Source organism: Mauremys mutica, chromosome 11 (genome assembly GCF_020497125.1).
Source record: "Mauremys mutica isolate MM-2020 ecotype Southern chromosome 11, ASM2049712v1, whole genome shotgun sequence".
NCBI lineage: Eukaryota > Metazoa > Chordata > Testudines > Geoemydidae > Mauremys > Mauremys mutica.
Window position 1 is genome coordinate 52,845,040 of NC_059082.1, and position 23,662 is coordinate 52,868,701.

General features: G+C 51.1%; 1 protein-coding gene across 1 annotated transcript; it reads right to left on the minus strand.

Moving 5' to 3' along the window:
* Positions 1-18,311: 18,311 nt before the first annotated feature.
* On the minus strand, positions 18,312-20,078 carry LOC123344109 (paraneoplastic antigen Ma1 homolog). The gene has a single exon (XM_044979907.1). The coding sequence runs from the start codon at positions 20,076-20,078 to the stop codon at positions 18,312-18,314; it is 1,767 nt and encodes a 588-aa protein (XP_044835842.1).
* Between the last annotated feature and the right edge of the window lie 3,584 nt (positions 20,079-23,662).

A 23,662-nucleotide genomic window follows, 5' to 3' on the forward strand; every position in this document is an offset into this window, starting at 1 on the left:
CAGGGCAGCCTCCAAAACAATAACAGCTTTTTAAAAAATCTCATGATTTTTGGGGTCCAGCTCATGATTTCTCAAGGCTGACAATGCTGAGCCTGGTATGTCCTCCCTGGCCCATGGCTGCATTCTCTGCCCTACTTGCAGGCCCGTCCCCAGTGGCCATGGCCTCCCCCTGCCCCAGTTTCTGACCCTGCCATTTCCCTTGCTGGGTGCTCTGCTATTTCCCAGGCTTAGCCTCACTGTGCCCTGCCCTCCTCCAGCCTGTGCTCGCTCCCCCCATGCTCACTGTAATGCCCCTTTGCCCTTCCCTCATCTCTCTCCCCTGGGATTGTGGAGAGGAGCCAGGGCTGGGGAGGGGCCTGAAGGAGCCAAGGGCCAGTGTCTTATAGCTGTTGTGCTGCCCTGCACCCCCAGGAGCTCTGGGTGAGCATAATGTCTCTCCTGCCCGCTGGGCTGAGGGGCAGCAGCCCCCGAGGAACCTCTACTATTGGGGGAGGAGCTACTGGGCTGTAGCTGGTGGCCTCAGGAGCCTGCCTCCTTGCTGGTCAGGTTGCTGTTTGTGCATGGCTCCTCGTCACCTTACAGCTCCCTGGGAGGCGTGGGGGGAGGTCTTAGCCCCATTTCACAGATGGGGAAACTGAGGCACGGGAAGGGGATCTGTCAGGTCGTCAGGGGACCCAACCCCATGCTAAATCCCCAGAGCATCCCCAGGCCAGCCATGCTGTGCTATCACTGTGCTGCTGTTGGCAAAGTTTGTGTTTGAATGGGTGGCGAATGGTGGAGCTGGGACTGGCTCTGCAGGGAGGTAGCTGAAATATTTGTCACAATTAGCACAGGCTCCCTGTCATCCTGGGAGTGGAGAGCTGTGGGGCTGGCCAGCCCTGGGAAGCCCTGTGACCCTGGGGTGAATGGAGGGGACCTTTAGCGCTCACCAGGGCTCTCTGACCCCTTGCGCTCCTGGGGCTAAGTTCCTGGTGCGTGCACACGGGTAGGGGGTGACGAGGGGTCTTTCGGGCTCACTGCTGTGTTTTGCCAGCCATTTTCAGGCACCCTCCCCAGGCTCTGTAAATGTCCAGGTTTTTCACTTTGCTGCAGCAGGTGGGAGAGGAAAGTGGTGAAACCTTGCATTTTGCTTCTGAAAACAAGCCTAAGGTAGCATTAGATCCTCTGCTGGAAGGTGCCACAGGGAAGCTGGAGTAGCTGCTCCCCATTTGTATGGGCGTAGCCTGCGAGGGGAGCATCGGGGGCCTGAGTGTGTGGGGTTCTCACGGGCCCATTACAGGGAGTCAGGCGTTCAGCAAGGGAGCAGGCAGAGTTCACGGCTATATTTAGGACCAGGTTTTCCTTAGCACTCAGCACAAAGTGGCATGTGCCCTAAGGATGAGGGGGAGAGGAGCATAGGAGGGGATTCTTCATTGATCTCTTGAGGAGTGGGGGAGGGAGGATGTTTCCTTGGTGTTTCTGGTGGGGAGGGGGGAATGCTCTATGCTTTGTTTGGCGGGGGCAGGGATCTCCAAGGGTCTCTGTGGGGGCTGAGCTCTGTTGCACATTGGGTTCTTAGTGCATGTTAAGATTCTGGGCCCAGCGCACCCCGTGGGGTGACTGCATTGGCTCCAGCCATCCTGCATCTTAGCATAGGCAGGGGACTCTCCCCAATCACTTCTGCCCCCTGTGAGTTCTAGCTGGAGCCTGTGCCCGAGGCATGCCTGGCGAGTGGCGTGGGGAGGCCCGGGGCAGGAACGGGGAGCCGCGGTGCTGCTGGCATCAGGACGTCAGGGCTATTTTTACTGCACTGGGAGCCTCATGCTCCAAATAGAAGAGTCTCTTTCAGCAAGTGGCACCTTGTATTTCCCCTTCCACATGGAGTGGGGCGGGAGAGAGAGGGAGGCTGAATTAACCCTTCCAGGCCTGGCTTCCAGCAGGGGGTTCCCCTCCCTATGTGCTCCAGCTTCCCATTGCAGCATGATGGGGCAGGGCCTGGAGGAGGTGAAATGTAGCAGCTTTCACCTTCTCTCTCCTCCTCCTCTTCTCCTGTCCCGTCTCCTGCTCCCCTCCTCTGGCCCTAGTCCCTGCCGTGGTTCATTCTCCCTCCTCTGCCTCATCAATCTCTATTTTCATTGTAGACCTTGGCACTCGCTGGCTGTGTCCCCCCGCTCCTGTCCCCCCATGCCACACCCAGCTTGACTGTGTTGAATCGGCGCTTTCTGTAGGTGACTGACAGGAGCCAGTGCTGACTCAGCGAGTGGGGAGCCTGCCGGAGGAGGAGGAGGAGCAGCAGAGGCAGTTGCCATCAGAAAATGTTTCAAATCTCAAGGGCCAGAAAAGCTTCTCAGTTCTCCCCAGGCTGTCGTCCCTGTCCCGCCTGCCCCCTCAGTGGCAAAAAAAATGCTTTAAAAAAGGCCCAGCAGCGAATAGAAAATGCTGGGCTGATGCTTCAGGGACAGATTGCTGCTCAGTGCAGGGCACATTGTGAATTTCTCATTGCACCACAATGAGCCCTGAAGACTCTGCCCCTGCTTGGCCCCATATACCCTCCCCTTTGTCCCTAGATCCTGGCCCCCACTGCTGAGTTTCCCCACACCTGCTCTGCAGTCCCACTTCTGGCTCTGGCCTGGTCCCTCTTTGGCCCTGTGCTGAGGTTCCTGGTAGTGATGGTGTTTTTTGTGATCTGGCCCCCTGCTCAGCAGGAACTGGACTGGGACCCAGCAAATTCATTTCACAGCAGACACCCTAAATGATCGCTGTCCCTGCACTGGAATCAGAGCGGCACTGTCAGGGTGGAAAGTGCCCTGCCCCCTATCCTCATAGAATCATAGATTATTAGGGTTGGAAGGGACCTCAGGAGATCATCTAGTCCAACCCCCTGCTCACAGCAGGACCAATCCCCAAATCCCTAAATGGCCCCCTCAAGGATTGAACTCACAATCCTGGGTTTAGCAGGCCAATGCTCAAACCACTGAGCTATCCCTCCCCCCAACGTGCATGTGATTCCCCAGATCTTTCTATCTTCCAATGCAGTATCAGGCCCTGGGCAGGGTGAGTGCAGCAGAGGAAAGGGCGGGTGGCGGGTAAATAGGTTTCCTTACCATGACCACATGGGCAATCAAAAGCATATTATTTCTGACATAGCAGGATCCTCGCCACGTTTCACAACAGACGGTGAAAGCACAGTCGTTTCTGTAGAGCAGGTGGAGCTGTGGCATCTTCTCCTGGCACCTGATCTATTAGCTAACCATTGGCATTGTAACAGGAGCTGAGCGGGGAAAGGGAAAGCCAGCTTATGGAGTAGTTCACTATCTTGAAATGGTTTTGTTCTGATCTAGAACAAAAAACACAAATTGCAAAATTCTCCATGAAAAGGGATGGAGCCTGACTCTGCCACAGTCTGCCTGATGGATTACCCCATAGCCAGGGACCCTGGAAAATTGGGCTACCCAGCAACCTTCCAGGCAGACTACAAAGAGGTCAGAGTTGTTGGCCAGGTGAGCTGGCAGGATCCCAGGCAGAATCCCAGACCTGCCGGGCAAGAAACCTGCCAAGTTTCCGGAGGACCTTCGTCACAATCTGACTGATTCTGTAGCACATTCAGATTTCAACAAATCAGCAAATTCCAATGAAAAACTATTTCAACTGGCATTTTTCCGACTTGTTCTAATTTTAATTCTTCTGCCTGGTGTTGGCGGCAGCAACAAGGGCTGGGTTCAATACCTACCAATCCCTCTTAAAACTAACAAACACACTGGCTTGAGCCTCCATGCAGAATTTCTAGAATAATTAAATACCTTCTTTGGGTGCCTTTGTGTCTGAAATAAAGACAATGTATTAGGGGAGACGGGAGCACAGCATCAGCTTGGGAAAACAGCCACAATACAGCAGTATGAATTATAAGTAAACACCCCTCCCCCCATGGCAACTTTGGGTAACTCAGTTCCCTACCCACCAGTGTGAACAATCAGTAAGCAAATGTCCCTCTACATCACTTCCCACTTCCCCGAGGGCTAAGCCCCACTCATTGGGTGATGAAATGCCAGACTTCTGAAGTCACTTGGACACGCCTATCTCCAGCCCCTTGGGAAATGCTGCCTGGTCCTGTCCTTTGGTCCATCACGTAATCCATCTACAGTGATTGCTCCTTCATTAGTAGCTCGGTAGGACAAGGCCTCACCAGCGTTCACTCTGCTCTACTGCTGTCCTCTACAGCTTCAGAAAAGATCCTTCTTTGTCCCCATTGAAGAGCATTCTTTCCTTTGTTTCATCTCCCATTCAAGAGTCCTCAGTGGTAGCAAGCCAAAAGCACACAAGACTTTCTAGCAGAGTCCTTCCTTGATGCAAGAAGGAACCAGCTCCCTCATGTTTCATTTCCACTATCCAACCAATTCTGAGTTTGTGTCTAGTTCTGGTGACTTCCAAAGTGTCACTGGAGGAATTCTTGGTAGAAAACTTATGCAAATGAAGCTCTTTCTCTAGTAGGCAGGCCACTCATCCAGTTTGAAACTGGACAGGCCTGCTTTTGTAAGGTTTGTCCCCCATCTGATACTGAGACAACACCAACTGTAGTTTTGTTTGGTGTCAGATGGGGACACCCTACTGGAGAGTGCACCGCTCTACCCCTGCTGGTGTGACTGCTCCCTGTGCAGGCATGCCACTGGGAATGGGCCCATGCCATTCCCGGAAGTACCGGAATGCCCAATATTCCAGGAATGTGCGAGTGGCCACCCTCATCTGTAGCTGTAGGGCCTAAGCACTATCATGAATATTCATGCTAATGCCAGGGCCGGCTCTAGGCACCAGCAAAACAAGCAGGTGCTTGGGGCAGCACATTTGCAGGGGGCAGCATTCGGGCCATCCTTTTTTTTTTTTTTTTAAACTCACTTCCTCCCCTCTCACAACCCTGCAGAAGCAGAGCCATGGAGCAGCTGGGGATCCAGCCTGGGAGCTGAGAACCCATAGGACCCTCGGAGCTGTAGTTCCTTGCCTAGCTCCCTGCCTGTAAAGCCAGCCCTGGAGCAGGGAAAGAACTACATTTCCCAGCAATCCCTTGGCGGCTATCAACAGGAAAGGGAGGGGTAGGGAGTGAGGTAGCTGAGCCATGCTGCAGTGAGTCAAAAGAGGTGGCACTGTGAATGGGGAACAAGTGTGCCCAAGAAGTAGAAGGCTTTGCCCCAGATATCCTCTTCAGAAGACTTCCCCAGACTGGATTAGGGATATTGGTGTGACCTCACCTTGCAGCCCCCAAAGATGGAATTGGGTGGACTAAACGGACAGTGCCCTTCTCTATCTGAAGCCTAGCAATGGAGGTACGTGGATCCCACTAGAATTTAAAATGAAAAGTAAGGAAGGAGAGGCTCTGGACCTGGGCAGCTTTAGATACAGTACCAGGCACTTGGGAGGATTTCTACCTCTGAGCCATGGAAGCAGAAATTGACTTTTCCTTTCCAGATTTAGCTAGTATTCAGAAAGGGAATTTAGCACCTGCCTTCCAGATTTGAACACCCTCAAAATTCAGGAGTGCTCAAGCTCAATTTGGGCAGCTCTTACTTCATTTCTCCCAAATCAAATATACTGATCCACTGTAACTTGCTGTAGAAAAAGTCGGATAAAATTGAGCAAGAAATGCTTCCCAGTGGTTTTTAGGACTGGAATTGCTATTTTCAACAGCCATTGCCTTTTTTTTTTATTTGTTTGTTTAAAAGGAAGACAGTGATATTGCACTGGCAAATTCCCCATAGAAAGAAAGAGTGGAACAAAAGAATAATAAAGGCACCTCAACTTTTCCTCATTTATGTAGGACAGTCTTATAATATGCATCCAGATATCCTCCAATCACACAAGCTGAAAATTGTTCCACTTTACTGCAGTTCTGTAACCATATGGGAACCAATCCTGTCTGTGTTCTGTGCACATCCAAAATTCCTGCTGAATGACCCGCCCTGGGAGCGAGCTACCAGTGACCCAGGGCTGGGGCAGAAGGAGGGTGCAGGTTGGGGGGAGAGCCCAGGGCTGGGGTGGCAGGGGGTAGGGGGAAGGCATTGGTGGGGGGAAAAGGAGGGAGCCCAGTGCTGGGGTGGCAGGGGGTGTGGGTGGATCGGGGGAGAACCCAGGGCAGGGGCAGCAGGGGAGTGTGAGGGGGAGCCCAGGGCTGGGGTGGGGGGCAGCCAAAAAAAATTTTTTTTTTGCTTGGGGCAGCAAAAAACCTAGAGCCGGCCCTGGCTGTACTTGATCCATAGTGTCCATCCATCTGGAGTTCTGGGTAAACAGCTTATGCAGGTCAACTAGCTCTGTGGCTTTTCTTCCAACAGAAGGGAGCAGAGAGCTCCTTACTCTAGAGCATCAGGCCCTGGCGCTTACCTCCATTCGGTTACCTGGCTCTCTTGTGACAAAAGGAGCTGTCTAGGCACAGCAAACTTTTCACACCCAGATCACACCTTGGGCAGCCAGGTGAGACTCTGCCTTAGTTACAAATTATTTCTTCATTGGTCATGAGGTCCCATGGTCACCACTGCTCCTGGCTCAGGGAGTCTCCCCAAAGCAATTAGCAAGAGTTGCTGTCTTGCTAGCCTGGTGCCTGCTTTAGGTCCCTGGGCCCACCAAAACCTCAGTCCTGGTGGTAGTAGCCGAAGTCACAGGTTTTATTTTAGCCTTCCTCAGCACCAGGCCAGACATAGCACTTCTGGGGGCTGGTTGTTTTGTTCTTTCACAAGCTGTTCGCTGAGCTATTGAGGGATCACTTTGCGTGGTTACTTACAGGAACAATCATTCTGAGCCGTGAAGTGACATTGCAACAGGCAATGTGTGAGAACGTTCTCCCGGAGACAACAGAACTGTGTGTGTGAGGGCCATTATCCTGAAACGTGACATTCCCCAGCAGAAGTGTTGACAAGGGACACAGGTACCATCAGTTATGCTGCAGGCATCCTGCTTTCTGATGGAATCTTGGCTGAGCTCCCAAGCAGGGCCTAGGCCAGGCTTAACTGGAAAGCCTCCAGAGAAACCCAACTCTTTGGACCACAGATGTTGTATGAATAAATAAATACCACAGATCATGTCAGGCTGGAAGGAGTAGCACTGATGATTTCAGAGGGAAATCCTCTTCCTTCTGAGTTAACGCTGAACTAAAGCCCCAGCATGCTGCCAAGACATTGTGCTGCCAGAGCTGTGATTTTTCATATGGGACGTAAAGGAAAGGTCCTATCCATGTGTGACCATTAAAGATCCCTTCGTAGGTCTTAGCTCTGCTGTGCTAGTCTAATTCCAGTCATACATTCCGCCTCCCTAAATTTCCCCTGCTGATTTATTTCTATACAAAGATCAGGAAGTGAGGTGAGATGCGTCCTGATCTGAACTGTTGTGTAGGATTGCTCAGTGTTTTTAAATAGCTGCTATATTCCACCCCAGAGGTGGCTACTTTTCAGAGCTGGGTGAAGTGATTCCTGAATGTGGGTGGTTGTAAAGCGATCTAGCTCCGAGCTGACAGCCCTCCACCCTTGGGGAGGTTGGGACTTTGGTGCTTTTCTTGGCTAAAATCCACTGAATAGAAGTGGATGCCCAACTCACATGGACACCATTGCTGATGCCTGTCTGGTGGCTTACCAGCAAAATGCCATATGTCACATTTTGATTTCAATTTGTGGCCCATAATGACCAAGTGATTGAATTTCAAGACAGTAGCTGCTAATGGCCTCTGGTTTGAGATCCTAAATCTTCCATGGAAAGGTTAAAAGCTGATGAGGATGGATGGAGACCTGTGAATGACATCTGAAAATTCCAAGGTCAAAATGAGGTCCATAGGCAATGGCTCGTAATGCGTGAGTTGGCCAGATATTACTATTCTGTGCCTCTGGTGGGCACCATAACTGTCTGAATCCAATACAAAAAGGAGGCTGACCTCTGACAGGTCAAAGGGCAATGTTCAGATGTGGGATTTGTTTCTTGTACTCAGCAGCCCATGATGAATGAATGCACCACATTAGTTCAGGGCAATGTAGAAGTAAATTTTGCCAGTCATTATTATACATGTAGCATTTGCAGTATATCCCATATATATATATATATAGCCTGTGGTCATGGGCAGTGGGTGAATCCCCCCTTGGGGAGGCTAGCCTGCTGGCTCTGCCCCTTCCACCGGGATGAAAGAGGTAGGATGGCCTAGTGGTTAGACCATAACTTGAGAGGCCTGGGTTCAGTTCTCTCCTCTGCCACAGACTGTCTGTGGGACCTTGGGAAAGTCAGATAGCCTGTCTGTGCGTTAGTCCCCATCTGTGCAATGAGGTGTGTGAGGGTTGAACCATTCAGGTACCGTTTTGACAGGGGCCAGAAAAGTACCATGGAAAGATAGAAATGAGCTTGTAATGATGATTTTATTAGTAAATAATAATGATGTTAATGTTACCTTTCTAACCTGCAGCTCAAAATCTGTGGGATGATGCTAGGGAGCATTGGTTTATTCAGGGGCCAGCTCTAGCTTTTTACTTCTGGCACCAGTTCAAGTCCAGCCTAGGTTAGCAGCGATCAGAAGGCCTCCCATCTAATGGCTGTTGGGTGGCTCAGGTAAAAGGTGCTGATGGTCTCAGTCCAGGCCCCAGAGGACACATATTAACATTAGGCGCCACCAATACTATTGGCACTGATTGTCGGATGTCTCAGCAGAGGGACTAAGAGGCAAGCAGGCAATGGACAATGAATCCCCCTCTCCTGTAGAGAGGGCAGGAGTTCGGTACACTGGGGAGCTCACCCTGTCGCTGTGCCCGCTGTACCTGATCTGTGAATAAGCAGAGGCCTTGGTCTCCGGCACTGTCACTTTCCTCCATTTCATCAGTACAAAATTCACTCATTTTTTAACCTTGTTGTTGATTAAGAACAAAGAAAATGGAAAGCACCCATTGTTCTGTTGTGAAATTGTGCATGCATTGAAAATGGGGACACATGCATATGGCTGTGAGTTGTGTTCTATACAGTGTTGCCAACTCTCATGATAGTTGGTGTTTTCCCTTAAACCCCCAGCTCCTGGAGTCAGGTGATTATGTAAGCATCTCAACTTGCCTTAAAAAAAGGACGTTTCTAGCACCCTGGTCACAGAGCAAAGTCTGAAAAGCCTAAAACTGAATCTTAAAAACTCAAAAACCAGCAGGCCAAGCAAAAGAACCCACCTTTATTCTATTTTTAAAATTGCATTATTTTTAAGTCAATCTCATGATTTTTTTGAGGCCTGACACATGCGTTTGGGGTTGACAATGCTGTATTCATTACCCCACCTTAGTCACTGTGGCAAATACCCCGCCCCCACCATTACCACTTAGTTGTCAATGTGATGGGTGACTGCCGGTGGGATCTGTAAAGTAGGGTCGTAAAGCGAATGTAAAAGGGACCTTTTCTTCCTCAGAACATCTCCTCTCTGGTTCTTTGAGACCAGTCTGCTGGCTTTGCTGGCAATGGCATGTTGTTCCTCCCAGCCACCTTGCAGAGCCAACACAGCTACAGGAGTGGGAGATGGAGGCTGTTCTGGGAACAGGTGTCATAGCCAGAGTCACTAATTAAATCTCAGTTGTGGTGTTATTTGTAGCACCTGCTGTCCTCAATGAGGACAGGGCCCCATTTTGGTTGGCGCTGCATGGACTCACCAGAAGAGCCAGTCCCTGCCCTAGAGACTTGTGCTCTTAACATTGGGAAGTGGCAGGTGGGCCAGTCAAGCCAATGGGGTAGGGAGTGAACCCCTGAGCGTGTTTGGCATGGACTAGCTGTGCCCACAGTTCATACATGTGCCTATCAGCAGCAGTAACCTCAGCCAATCACCTGCCTGGCTGTTCCCAGATGGCAGAGTTCTGAAGCTAAGGTGAGACTGAAGGAGGGTGTGGCAGGCCCCCGCTGGAGGCCTCATGGTCCTACTACACTCCGCCCCAGAAAAGGAGCAGTAAAGGTGGGTCCTCCAGGCCTGCCTAGAAAGGCTGCAGGGAAGCAACCAATCCAAGTGCAGCAGGCCCAGTTAAAAGGATCTGCAAGGGCTGAGCAGATCAGTTGCTGGTGGGGACCAGATAAGTGAGGAAGGTGCTCCTTGTTGGCGTGCAAGGGAGAGCCAGAAGATGGGTACTGGTGACATTGACATTCTGTCAGCCCTGAGACTGACCTGGGGCAGCAGACACCTCCCAGAGTGACCCGGGTGCCTAGTGACTGCACTCTGTGTGTGACCTGCTGTTGATCCTGCCCCCATATCTGTACCCTGGTAATGGTGGCTGTCCTATGCAATTAACAAACCCCTATCTCCCCTTCACACAAAGTCTTCTGCAAAGAAACATGACGGAAACAGTAATGAACAGCAAACTATTTTTAATACTCAACTACACAGTTGGGGGATGAAACTGGGATTTTGGATTGGGTGAGCCAGGAAGGGAAGCAATTCTCAAACTTTAGGGAATGAGAGCTGTTTGGTACATGAGCGCTCTGCTGGGGTGGAGTGACAGTTTTCACGGCCCCTAGCGCCTCTCCTTCTTGTGATTCTGGGTGAGGGGGGGGGACAGGACTTTGTGGTGGGGGAGGGCGGTTGCAGATACAGTTCAGGGGGGCTCTCTGCTCCTGCCTGCGGTCCTGCAGAACATCCACAAGGTGCCGGAGCGTGTCCGTTTGCTCCCTCATTAGTCCAAGCAGCGTTTGAGTCACCTGCTGGTCTTCCTGCCGCCACCTGTCCTCCCGTTCGCTGTGTGAGCACTGCTGCTGAGAGAGGGTCTCCCTCCACTGGCTCTGCTGGGCCGCCTCGGCTCTGGAGCAGGCCATCAGTTCAGCGAACATCTCGTCCCGAGTCTTTTTCTTTCGCCGCCTAATCTGCGCCAGCCTCTGTGAGGGGGATGCCGGGGCAGTTCGGGAAACAGCCGCAGCTGTGTGATGGGAAAAAGGAAGTGATTTCCTTGCAAAGATACATGTTTGCGAACACTGAACACAGTCTACTCAGTTTCTGTGAACAAGACCATACAGGGCACCTATCTCATGTGCTCTCAGGACAAGTTCGAATTTTCGGCATTCGCTTTCATTGCCTGGGGTCTTGCACTGGAGATCGGACAAGCGGGGCAGGACAGCAGAATCCGTGTAGCAGCCAGGCCTGGTAAGCCATAAACTTTAGGCTGCTTAAAAGTTAATGGATAGCAGTGGCCTCCTGCTGCAGGCAATCTGGAAAGCATAAAGTCTGACCCTGTTCCAGCCCCTCGTGGCTGTCCCCGGGAAAGATCCCTGTATGCTTTCCCTCTGCAGCCTCCAACACGTGGCTGTTAAACGACGGTCATTGTTATGCAAAGGAAAAGTCAAGCATTCACAATAGTAACATTACATTAATTCCCCTAATTAGATGCATCAGTCGCCGAGCGAGATCACCCTGAGGCGGGTCACTAGGACAGACAGAGAGCGCATGCTGTGTGAATCCCTGCACAGACCAGGGCCCTATGCTGCCATGCTGGTGGAGGCAATGCTCCCATTGTACCTCAGGATGGCCTGGCGTGGAAGAGTGTGCTTCCACGGAGCACCCAATAAGGCACCTCTCCCCAGGAACCTCCTGCGTAGGCTTTTCGAGTACCTGTACGAGAGCTTCGTGGAAGTGTCCCAGGAGGATTTCTATTCGATCGCTATATGTATTGACCTTCTTTTCGTATAGTTTTTATTCCTGATTTTAAAAAAATAAATGTTTATATGTTTATAGCACTTACCGACTGATCCTTCCCCTGATTCAGAGTCCGGGTTAACAGCCGGGGAGGGTTGGTAGGGGATCTCTGTGAGGGTGATGAAGAGATCCTGGCTGTCGGGGAAATCAGTATTGTAAGCGCTGTCGCCTGCCTCGTCCTCCACAAACCCTTCCTCATCTTCCCCATCCGCGAACATCGCCGAGAAACTGCCCCTCGACACTATCCCATCCTCAGAGTCCACGGTCACTGGTGGGGCAGTGGTGGCAGACCCACCGAGAATGGCATGCAGTGCCTCGTAGAAGCGGCATGTCTGGGGCTGGGCTCCGGAGCGTCCGTTTGCCGCTTTGATTTTTTGGTAGCCTTGTCTCAGGTCCTTGATTTTCACGCGGCACTGCGTTGCATCCCGGCTGTATCCTCTGAGTGCCATGGCTTTGGAGACCTTCTCGTAGGTCTTTGCATTCCGTTTTTTGGAGCGCAGCTCCGAAAGCACAGACTCATCGCCCCACACAGCGATCAGATCCAAGACTTCCCGGTCAGTCCATGCTGGGGCCCTCTTTCTACTCTGAGATTGCATGGACCCCTCTGCTGGAGAGCTCTGCATCGCTGCCGGTGCTGCTGAGCTCGCCCCGATGTCCAACCAGGAACTGAGATTCAAAATGGGCAGACAGGAAAAGGAATTCAAATTTTCCCGGGGCTTTTCCTGTATGGCTGATCAGAACATCTGAGCTCGGACTGCTGTCCAGAGCGTCAACACAGTGGTGCACTGTGGGATAGCTCCCGGAGCTACTAAGGTCGATTTCCGTCCACACATAGGCTAACTCGACATAGCCATGCCGAATTTAGCGCTACTCCCCTTGTCGGGGTGGAGTACCGAATTCGAACTAAAGAGCCCTCTAGGTCGAACTAATTAGCTTCCTGGTGTGGACGGGTGCACGGTTAAATCGAATTAACGCTGCTAAATTCGACATAAACTCCTAGTGTAGACCAGGCCTCAGAGTAGCAGCCGTGTTAGTCTGCATCCGCAAAAAGAACAGGAGTACTTGTGGCACCTTAGAGACTAACAAATTTATTGAGCATAAGCTTTGGTGGGAAGTGGGCTGTAGCCCACAAAAGCTTATGCTCAAATAAATTTGTTAATCTCTAGGGTGCCACAAGTACTCCTGTTCTTTTTATCATGAAAGTTGAACTTACAAATGTAGAATTATGTACAAAAAAACTGCATTAAAGATAAAACAATCTAAAATTTTAGAGGCTACACGTCCACTCAGTCCTACTTCAGCCAATCCTTCAGACAAACAAGTTTGGTTAAAATTTGCAGGAGATAATGCTGCCCACATCTTGTTTACATTCTCACCTGAAAGTGAGAACAGGCATTTGCATGGCACTTTTGTAGCCGGTGTTGCAAGGTATTTATGTGTCAGATGTGCTAAATGTTCGTATGCCCCCTCATTCTTCGGCCACCATTCCAGAGGACATGCTTCCATGCTGATGATGCTCATTTAAAAAAATAATGCATTAATTCCATTTGTGACTGAACTTCTTTGGGGAGAATTGTCTCTCTCCTGTTCTGTTTTACCTGCATTCTGCCATATATTTCATGTTATAGCAGTCTCGGATGATGACCCAGCACATGTTTGTTTTAAGAACACTTTTGCAGCAGATTTGACAAAACACAAAGAAGGTACCAATGTGACATTTCTAAAGATAGCTACAGCACTCGACCCAAGGTTTAAGAATCTGAAGTGCCATCCAAAATCTGAGAGGGACGAGGTATGGAGCAGGCTTTCAGAAGATTTAGAAGAGCAACAATCAGATGTGAAAACTACAGAATCTGAACCACCAAAAAAGAAAATCAACCTTCTGCTGGTATCATCTGACTCAGATGATGAAAATGAACATGCATCGGTCCACTCTGCTTTGGAGTGTTATCGAGCAGAATCCGTCATCAGCATGGATGCATGTCCCCTGGAAGGGTGGTTGAAGCATGAAGGGACATATGAATCTTTAGCGCATCTGGCACGTAAATATATTCCAGCGCGGACTACAACAATGCCATGTGAACGCCCATTCTCACTTTCAGATGACATTGGTATTCTATTGTTTAACAGTGTGATTAATTGCAATTAATTTTGTAACTTTAGCGCCCTCGTAGCCAAGATGGAGTCTGCTCTGCAGGCAGCTCTGGCCAAGAGACAGCGCGCGCAGGAATGCAGCAGGAGAAATCCCTTCCACCCCAGGGGCACCTGTTCCAAACCCCCCAGAGTGAACACACACACCCACAGGAAAAGTACAATGGACATAACAAAGGGAGATATTTATTTACAGAGGGCTGGGAGGAGAAAAACAACAAGGAGAAATATAGGGGGAGCAGTAAAACAGGGCTGCATTCAAAACAAGGCCCCACGGACCCAGTGGTAGCACAGTCTGGAGGGGCAGACACTAAGCAATGTGTCTGCACACAAAGTTCAGGAGGCCTGAGCTTAGTTCCAGTCCGGTGGTGAGTCTTGGGTGCTCCTGGTCGTCTTCGGCGCCAGTGAACTCTCCCCAGCAAACCCCTCCGGTGCCTCTTCTGCCGCTCTCTGCAAAGCCACACAGAGCGACCACCTCCCCACTTAACTATCTAACAGCCTCCCTCCTTATTTCCAGTGCAGAGTCACAAGCCCCAGTACTCACAGCCCCAGGCAGCTCCGGGCAGCCGTGATACTGGGTCCAGCTCCGGCCTGTCCTCCTCGGGTGATTCCCCCCGGCACAGGGCTCCTCCTGGCTCCTGTCCTGGGCTGTCCCCGATCGGGCCTGTCCTTCTCAGGCCTCAGGCAGGTTCTCTCTGCTTCCTTCTCCAGGGCCAGCCATGCTGCTCTCCTCTCTCTCCCTCCAGCTCCAGCCCTGCCACCTGGAGTTTCCCTCCTTTTTCTTACTCTCCCCCTCCCCCTTGGGAAAAAGATTTAAAGGGGCCATGCTCTCTAGACCCCAAAGGGGTTACACTCTCCCCCCCCAAAAGAAATAATCCTTGATGTCCCCATCAAGGTAGGCAACTTTAAGCCATGGATCCCCAGCAGGAGACCCAGGGCCCCCATTCGTCAGAAGCATTCCCATCATCCATCCCACAGGACCCCGAGGGGTGGAACAGGTTTCCCATGAGGCAGCTCGCCCCCCGTGGCACCCCAGGAAGCTGTAGGTCACTGGGTTCCCCTAAACGATCATACGTCAGCACACACCTGGGCTTCCCTTCCCTAGAGGAACGTCTAGGCTGGCTGTCGGATGTTGGCTGAGGTGACACCACCGGACATGGAGGCAAGATGATGGGTCCTTGAGGCACGAATTCAAGTGCATCTGGGTTTAAAGTGGCTGTTTGGGGTACAGGGTTCTCTGCCTGCACTGAGCCTTCCTCATCATGTTCTTGGGGGGTCTCCACAGCTTGGGACAGTGAGGCCTCGGGAATGCTCAGTGTGGGGTCTTCCCCTTCACCATCTCTTTGCGTGACAACAAAAGGATCCATTAGGGTCAGGTCATTCCCAACTGGATGTTCACCAAACCCTATTTCATCCTCACTCTCCGAGGAGCTGGGTGTTTGCAGAGGACGGGTATATTTCCATCGTTGGGACCGTGTCCGACTTGCAGGTCCAGGAGTCTCAGAATCTGTGGAAACATCCTCACGGGGAAACAATACTTGTCCTATAGGTAACAGATGATTCCGGTGGAGAGTTTTGGTGGGGCCACGACTGCCCTCAGGACGTATGCGATACACTGGTAGATCCCCAAGTTGCTTCTCTATAATGTACGGGTGTGACTCCCAACGATCTGCAATTTTGTGTTTTCCCTGTAGTCCGAGATTTCGGGCCAAAACTCGGTCACCAACCCGAATCTCCTGTTGCCTCACTCGCTGATCATATCGGGTTTTATTCTTTTGATTCTGGTGACCAGCTGCTTGCGTCGCTATTCGATATGCCTCTTTCAGTTGATCTCTTAAGCGCGCCACATACCCCAAGTATGTTTTTGGGAGTGCCCCATCTGAAGACACTTCAAAACAGAGATCGATCGGCAACCGGGCCTCTCGACCGAACATTAACATGTATGGTGTGAACCCAGTTGCATCGTGTCAAGTGCAGTTATATGCATGAACCAAATGCTCTACGTGCTGGCTCCAGTATTTTTTCTGCTGAGGCTCCAGAGTTCCCAGCATGTTCAGTAGTGTGCGGTTGAATCGTTCTGGTAGTGGATCCCCTTGGGGATGATAAGGGGTGGTACGTGATTTTTTTTATCCCCATGATCTTACAAAGTTCTTTTATTAATCGACTTTCAAAATCCCGTCCCTGATCTGAGTGTAGTCTGGCGGGCAACCCATAGTGGACGAAGAACTTTTCCCACAGGATCTTGGCGACCGTGGAAGCTTTTTGATCTTTGGTGGGATAAGCCTGGGCATAACGAGTAAAATGGTCAGTGACCACCAAGATATTTGCAGTACCCCGGCGATCAGGCTCTAATGACAGAAAGTCCATAAAGACAAGCTCCATGGGTGCAGAACTTGTGATGCTGACAAGAGGAGCCGCCTGCTTAGGCAGAGTCTTTCGTTGGATACATCTGGTGCAGGTGCGAATATGGTGGGCGATGTCAGGCCCCATTCGGAGCCAATAGAATCTTGCCTTAACTAGGGCCTCCAACCGCTCGATTCCCAGATGCCCCATTCGATCATGGCAGGCCTCTAACACGCCTTGCCGGTACTTCTGCGGTAGCACCAACTGCTTATGGTGAGGCCTCTGAGGATGCTTCTGCCCTCGGTAAAGTCGTCCATCCCGAACCAATAAGCGATCCCATTCTTTCAGCAAAAGGGCCTCCTCTGGGTGACTCGGTCGAATAGCCCTGGGATCTTTTCCCCTTTCCAATGCATAAAGGATGGGATCGCTTATTGGTTCGGTATGGCTTCTGGTGGTGCACCCAGACAGTCAATTGCTCGTTCTCCATTGGCTGTGGATTTTTCCTCCACAATGGATACCCGTTGGCATAAAGCTCTCAGTGCAGAGGTCCCCACATTCATCTGATCACTGGGTAATAAATCCTTAGAGTGAGGTTGCCGAGACAAGGCATCTGCATCCACGTTTGTTCGACCGGGTCGATACTGCAGAGTGAAATCATAGGCAGAGAGTGCCGCTAACCACCGGTGTCCTGCTACGGATAATTTTGCTGTTGTCTTGATGTATGTCAAAGGGTTATTATCAGTTTTTACAGTGAACTTGGCCCCATAGAGGTAGTCATGGAACCTCTCTGTGATGGCCCATTTCAAATGCCAGGAACTCCACTTGATGTGCAGGGTAGTTTCTCTCAGGCGGTGTGAGACCTCGACTTGCAAATGCTACCGGTCGGAGTTTGCCTTCACGCTCTTGATAAAGGACAGCGGCTAAACCAGTGTAGCTTGCATCAACATGAAGTTCATACGGCTGGGTGGGATCAGCGTACACCAAAACAGGTGCTTGCGTGAGCTGTTGAATGATTTTATGGAAAGCTTCTTCACACTCAGCAGTCCACCGTTTTCCAAAAGGTGCACCCACATTGAAGTATTTATGGCGAGGTGAGTTCCCCTTCTTCTTATTTGTGGGGGGGTATCCCTTGGTGAGCTCTGTGAGTGCATGTACGATGTGCGAAAAATTCTTGATAAACTTGCGGTAATAGCCACAGAATCCCAGAAATGACCTTAATTCCTTGAGAGTTGTGGGCCTCGGCCAGGTAGTTACCGCCTTCACCTTCTCTGGGTCTGTAGCTATACCATCTGCAGACACTATGTGTCCCACATACCGCACGGATGTCTGGCAGAAGATGCACTTGTCTAAGGATAACTTGAGGCCAGCCTGTTCCAAACGATCCAGGACTTTGCACAGCCGAGTCTCGTGTTCTTCTAAAGTGCGCCCGAACACTATAATGTCATCCAGGTACACCAGACACTCCAACAGGTGCATGTCCCCTACCACCCGCTCCATGAGTCGCTGAAATGTGTCTGGAGCTCCAGATACTCCTTGAGGCATGCGATTAAATTGGTAAAATCCTAAAGGGCAGATGAATGCTGTCTTCTCCCGGTCCTCGGGTGCCATGGGCACTTGATAGTATCCACTGCGGAGGTCAAGGACAGAGAACCAGCAGCTACCATTCAGGCTATCCAAAGCGTCATCCACCCGGGGCATTGTGTATTGGTCAGGGATCGTCCGCCGGTTCAGAGTGCGATAGTCGACGCACATGCGCACCTTTCCACTTTTCTTTCGTACTACGACGATTGGCGATGCGTAGGGGCTCCTGGATTCCTCAATGATACCTGCTTGAACCAGTTCCTGTAGGTGCTGCCTCACATCTTCAATATCAGCGGGGGCTAATCGTCTTGACCTCTCTCGAAAAGGCCGACCATCCTGCATGTGGATATGGTGCTCCACATCATGTGCACACCCAACATCCCATTCGTGCATAGAGAAAACAGCCTTCCTCTTGACTAACTTCTCACACAGGCGGTCCTTCCACTCAGCAGGAATGGGGGAATCCCCAAACTGGAAACTATCCCTCCCAAAAGGCCTAGCCTTGGTCTTCTCTTGGGATGGGGGCCCCCTGGCTCGCTGGTATGCGGCTTTACATAAAGCGTGCATTGGCAGCTCCTGCAGATAGTTGTTCCCTGCCATCTCACGGCATTTCCACGCCAACCTCTGGAACAGGTTTGCATTTGTCCCTAGGATTAAAGGTGCTTCCCTTTGGATCTGGGCAGACCAGTGCCAAAGTTTCTGTTTCCTGGTTTACCCCCGCAACGTTCTTTGGGAACTGAACATTCAACAGGATATATCCCCGATAGGGGCAGGAGTCACAGCCAATTCCCCAGACTGTCAGGCCAGACAGGGGACGCAGGGGCAAATGCTGCAGGTGTTCTCGGTAGTAAGATTCATAAAGTATGGTGACCTGTGATCCACTGTCCAGCAATGCCTCACACAATCGTCCTTCTATACGAACAGGTACTATAGCCTGGGGGCCTATCAGCCCACGTGGGTAGCCTCTGTTTGTGGTTTTTCCTGGGGAGCCTTGTCTTGGGTTGCTCCTTCCCCAAGCCCTGTGGGTGTTTCCCTGAAGCCTCCTAATGGTCTGCTGCAATCTCTGAGATACCCTTGCATGATCTGTCTTGTTTTGACAGTCGAAGGCATAGTGACCATCTCTTCCACAGTTATAACAGAAACCTTCACGCTGGCTATCACCCCTCCTGCTACTCTCCTCTCTTGAGGATGGCACAGTATGTCCCTGAGCTTTCATCATGGCCACTTCTCGGGTCAAATCTCTCAGTGCTGCTGCCACTGATGGGGCATCTTCCATCTCTCCAAGCACTGTGGTGGTGTGACTCCCTGCCGTCTTCGGCTGCAACACTGCATCCGCTTGCAACAATCGCTCCTCCTCCTCACGTATCTCTCGAATGAGCTTGTGGAATGGGGGTGGGTCTTGGGCCCGCTCCCTCAGCTGCAGTTTCCACAACATCAACCCATCTTGTCGGGTGCCCCGGAGGATTTGGTCCAATCTTGCGAAATCAATGCGCTTGGTGGGGATGCCCTCCTTCCGCACTACCTGCTGTAGCAAATCCTCTAGTCTCCTGATGAAATCAGACAATCGTTCGTGGGGCTCCTGATAGGTATGGCGAAACCGATAATACAGGTCTTCACTGCTATCAGTAGCACCGTAGACACTCTCAAGAGCGGTTAAATAGTCTTGCACTGTGGCGGCTGGTTGTGAGTCTTTCAGGGCTCGGATAATTCGCATGGCAGGTCCCCTCAGACTCTCAAGCACCCGTTTCCGCTTCTCAGCATCAGAGCATTCCCACTCTTGGACAAGTGGCACCGTAAAATCCCTCCAGGTTTCATAATCATCCTCCCCTGATGGTACAGGTGACACCCCCGAGAATGAACGTAACCGCTTGTATGGAGAATTTTCATGTACCGGCTTCAATGCATCTTTGAGAGCATTTCCTAGCTCTTTGGCCCATCCCACCAGGCTGGGTGCTGCAGGTGTTGGATCCCCTCCTAATGCTAAAATTAATTCTTCTCTTGTCCGCTTCTCATCTACCATCAGAGCTTGCAATTTCTGTGCTAAAGAATCCACCTCAAGTGACTCAGGCACACTAGGAGGGGACTGCTCTGCCCCGAGAATTGTCCAGGGGATACCTTCTACTTTCACCTCTTTGGGCACTTTGTCAAGATCTGCTTCCTTGGAGTGAGTACATAGTGCTACCATGCCCTTCACTTTGCGGTTGTAAATACGGGTGTGGACCTTTACCCTCCCCAGTATTTCAGCTGCATCTAGGCTTTCCTCAATTTCATTTGGTTCCATCTCTTCTGGGAACCCCGCCACCAGCACAGCTTTGGTTACTGGGATTCGTGCCCCTCGGCACAGGTCTTCTAATAATCCTCTCTCCATTTTTTTTTTTTTTTACTGAGATGAAAGTCACTCAGGAGTTTCTTTTCTCTGTGAAGAAAAAACCCAGGGTGCGCAACGTAGGGGTGTGGGTATGTGTGTGTGTGTGCTGCAAAGTCCCCGTACGGGCCACCAAGTGTAACTTTAGCGCCCTCGTAGCCAAGATGGAGTCTGCTCTGCAGGCAGCTCTGGCCAAGAGACAGCGCGCGCAGGAATGCAGCAGGAGAAATCCCTTCCACCCCAGGGGCACCTGTTCCAAACCCCCCAGAGTGAACACACACACCCACAGGAAAAGTACAATGGACATAACAAAGGGAGATATTTATTTACAGAGGGCTGGGAGGAGAAAAACAACAAGGAGAAATATAGGGGGAGCAGTAAAACAGGGCTGCATTCAAAACAAGGCCCCACGGACCCAGTGGTAGCACAGTCTGGAGGGGCAGACACTAAGCAATGTGTCTGCACACAAAGTTCAGGAGGCCTGAGCTTAGTTCCAGTCCGGTGGTGAGTCTTGGGTGCTCCTGGTCGTCTTCGGCGCCAGTGAACTCTCCCCAGCAAACCCCTCCGGTGCCTCTTCTGCCGCTCTCTGCAAAGCCACACAGAGCGACCACCTCCCCACTTAACTATCTAACAGCCTCCCTCCTTATTTCCAGTGCAGAGTCACAAGCCCCAGTACTCACAGCCCCAGGCAGCTCCGGGCAGCCGTGATACTGGGTCCAGCTCCGGCCTGTCCTCCTCGGGTGATTCCCCCCGGCACAGGGCTCCTCCTGGCTCCTGTCCTGGGCTGTCCCCGATCGGGCCTGTCCTTCTCAGGCCTCAGGCAGGTTCTCTCTGCTTCCTTCTCCAGGGCCAGCCATGCTGCTCTCCTCTCTCTCCCTCCAGCTCCAGCCCTGCCACCTGGAGTTTCCCTCCTTTTTCTTACTCTCCCCCTCCCCCTTGGGAAAAAGATTTAAAGGGGCCATGCTCTCTAGACCCCAAAGGGGTTACAATTTTTTTAATCACAATTAATTTTTTTGAGTTAATCACATGAGTTAACAGCAATTAATTGACAGCCCTAATAATAATGCATGCCGGCAGTGGGGTCTGTGCCTATCTCCCAGCCCTCTGCAGAATCACATAGTAGATCCTATCATCCCTGTGCGCGGCAGATACTGCTTGAATTGTGCACGAATCTCCATGTGTACAAAGTTGTGTCTGTAAATGGACACCACAGTTTGAAAATGTCTTGTGCATGGATCCACAGTGCTGTCCACTGGCGGGAAGCACTCGTGCTTACCAAGCTCTATATCCAAACGGGCTGGTGGCAGCTTGAAGAGACCATTTGGAGTCTGGTTTGCAAAGCATTCTTAAGCTCCATGTGGGTCTGAAGAGGTGCAGTCACATACGCAGTGCAGGCCCAGATCTCCAGCCTTCATTTCCAGCTTTAGGGTAGAACCTGACCCATGGGTCTGGATCCATGCTGACCGTCTGCCAGAGATGCTGCGTTGCAGGGATAGTGGGAGGGGAAAGAAGGGCTTTCGAATGTGCCCATGCCAAACACTGCCATGACTGCCACTTGGAAAGTGGGTGGTGGGGACTAAAGGGCAGCCAATCTCGCTCTGTGTTTGTGTGTGACGTTCCTTGGCCCTGGTGTGCTGAGTGAGCTGAGGGGAGGTGGAGATGTGATAGGCTGGCCAGCAGAGGTAGTATGAACTCATTCCCCACCCCACAGAGATGCACACGGCAGGTACCTGAAGGCAAGGCACATTGCCAGCCAGCAGCCCGATGCTGCGTGGGAATCTGAGCAAGCTAGGCCTGTGGCACTCTGAAAGGGCAGTACGTTGGGCCTTCAGCAGCCTGGGAGTTGGGACTGAAGCCAGGCAGGGGACTGGCAGGCTCAGCAGCAGGGTGATACAGGGCAGTGACCGCAGGAGCCCATGGGGGTGGTTACCTCTCTCAGGCTGCCCCTAGTGGTTGGGACAGGACCTACAGGTCATCATTCCCAGGGGATTTACATCTGTCAGTTTCTGGCAGCCCTAGTAAAGACTCCTCTGTCACTCAGACTTTGGGAACGTTCATGGGAAGCCCGGAGAGCCTAGTTCGGACAGCACTTTCCTCTTAGCTCAGGGCATTCCCTGGACCCAATCAGCCATGTAGGTTACTGGTGTGCACTGCACTGGCAGTGACTCCCTGTAGCAAAAGGGTCACTTACACTGCTTTTTCTGGTCTGGTTTCCTGCATACAACTCATAGAATCACAGAAGATTAGGGTTGGAAGAGATCTCAGGAGGTCATCTAGTCCAACCCCCTGCTCAAAGCAGGAACAAACCCAACTAAATCATCCCAGCCAGGGCTTTGTCAAACTGGGCCTTAAAAACATCTAAAGATGGAGATTCCACCACCTCCCTAGGTAACCCATTCCAGTGCTTCACCACTCTCCTAGTGAAATAGTGTTTCCTAATATCCAACCTAGACCTCCGCCACTGCAACTTGAGACCATTGCTCCTAATACTGTCATCTGCCAACACTGAGAACAGCCAAGCTCCATCCTCTTTGGAACCCTCCTTCAGGTAGTTGAAAGCAGCTATCAAATCCCCCCTCACTCTTCTCTTCTGCAGACTAAATAAGCCCAGTTACCTAAGCCTCTTCTTATAAGTCATGTGCTCCAGCCCCCTGATCATTTTTGTTGCCCTCCGCTCGACTCTGTCCAATTTGTCTACATCCTTTCTGTAGAGGGGAGCCCAAAACTGGACGCAATACTCCAGATGTAGCCTCACCAGTGCCGAATAGAGGGGAATAATCACTTCCCTTGATCTGCTGGCAACGTTCCTACTAATGCAGCCCAATATGTAATTAGCCTTCTGGCAACAAGGACACATTGCAGACTCATATCCAGCTTCTTGTCCACCTTAAACCCCAGGTCCTTTTCTGCAGAACTGCCGCTTAGCCAGTCGGTCCCCAGCCTGTAGCAGTGCAGGATTCATTGGCTCTGGCCGAAGAAGTGTGTCAGTTATTAGCACTAGGTGGCTTGTGCTGTGAGCCCAGCAAGCCCTGTGAGGTGTGTCGCAATCTTCCAACAGCCGTATTGCCACCCTCAGGAGACCAAAAATCATGTCAGCTCCTAAAAAAATCATAAGACTGATCCCCACAAATCATGACATTTAAAAAGCATCATCAGCCTATGTGTTTTACTCTGTCTTTTTGGCTTTTTAACCCCCCTCTGTGTGTGTGTGTGTGTGTGAGAGAGAGATCATTTTGGGATGGATGGACCCTCAAAAATATCCCTTCAAAGATAAGGGGTGGAGGGTAGGAATTGGTGCTGGTGGCAGATTGGGGAGTATGTAGGTTACATTCTTATACACAGGGATAACACAAGTACTCAGTGGTGAGCTCACCAGTGTGATAAAGTCTAAATGTGTGATTAGGTTTTTCCACCATATTTTAAAATATACTGTACAAGGCCTATAAAGTGGGTGTAAATGAACTGCTGAGAAACATAAAGCGCTGTCTCTGTGTATCAATATTTCCAATATTTTTCAGTAAAGATTTATGTGCCATGCAAGGATCTTGATGTGCAAGTCTATCTTTGTTCCATCCACCGCTTTTCTG

Coding starts and splice junctions, on each gene's coding strand:
- LOC123344109 (XM_044979907.1), bottom strand. CDS start 20,078: ATGGAGAGAGGATTATTAGAAGACCTGTGCCGAGGGGCACGAATCCCA.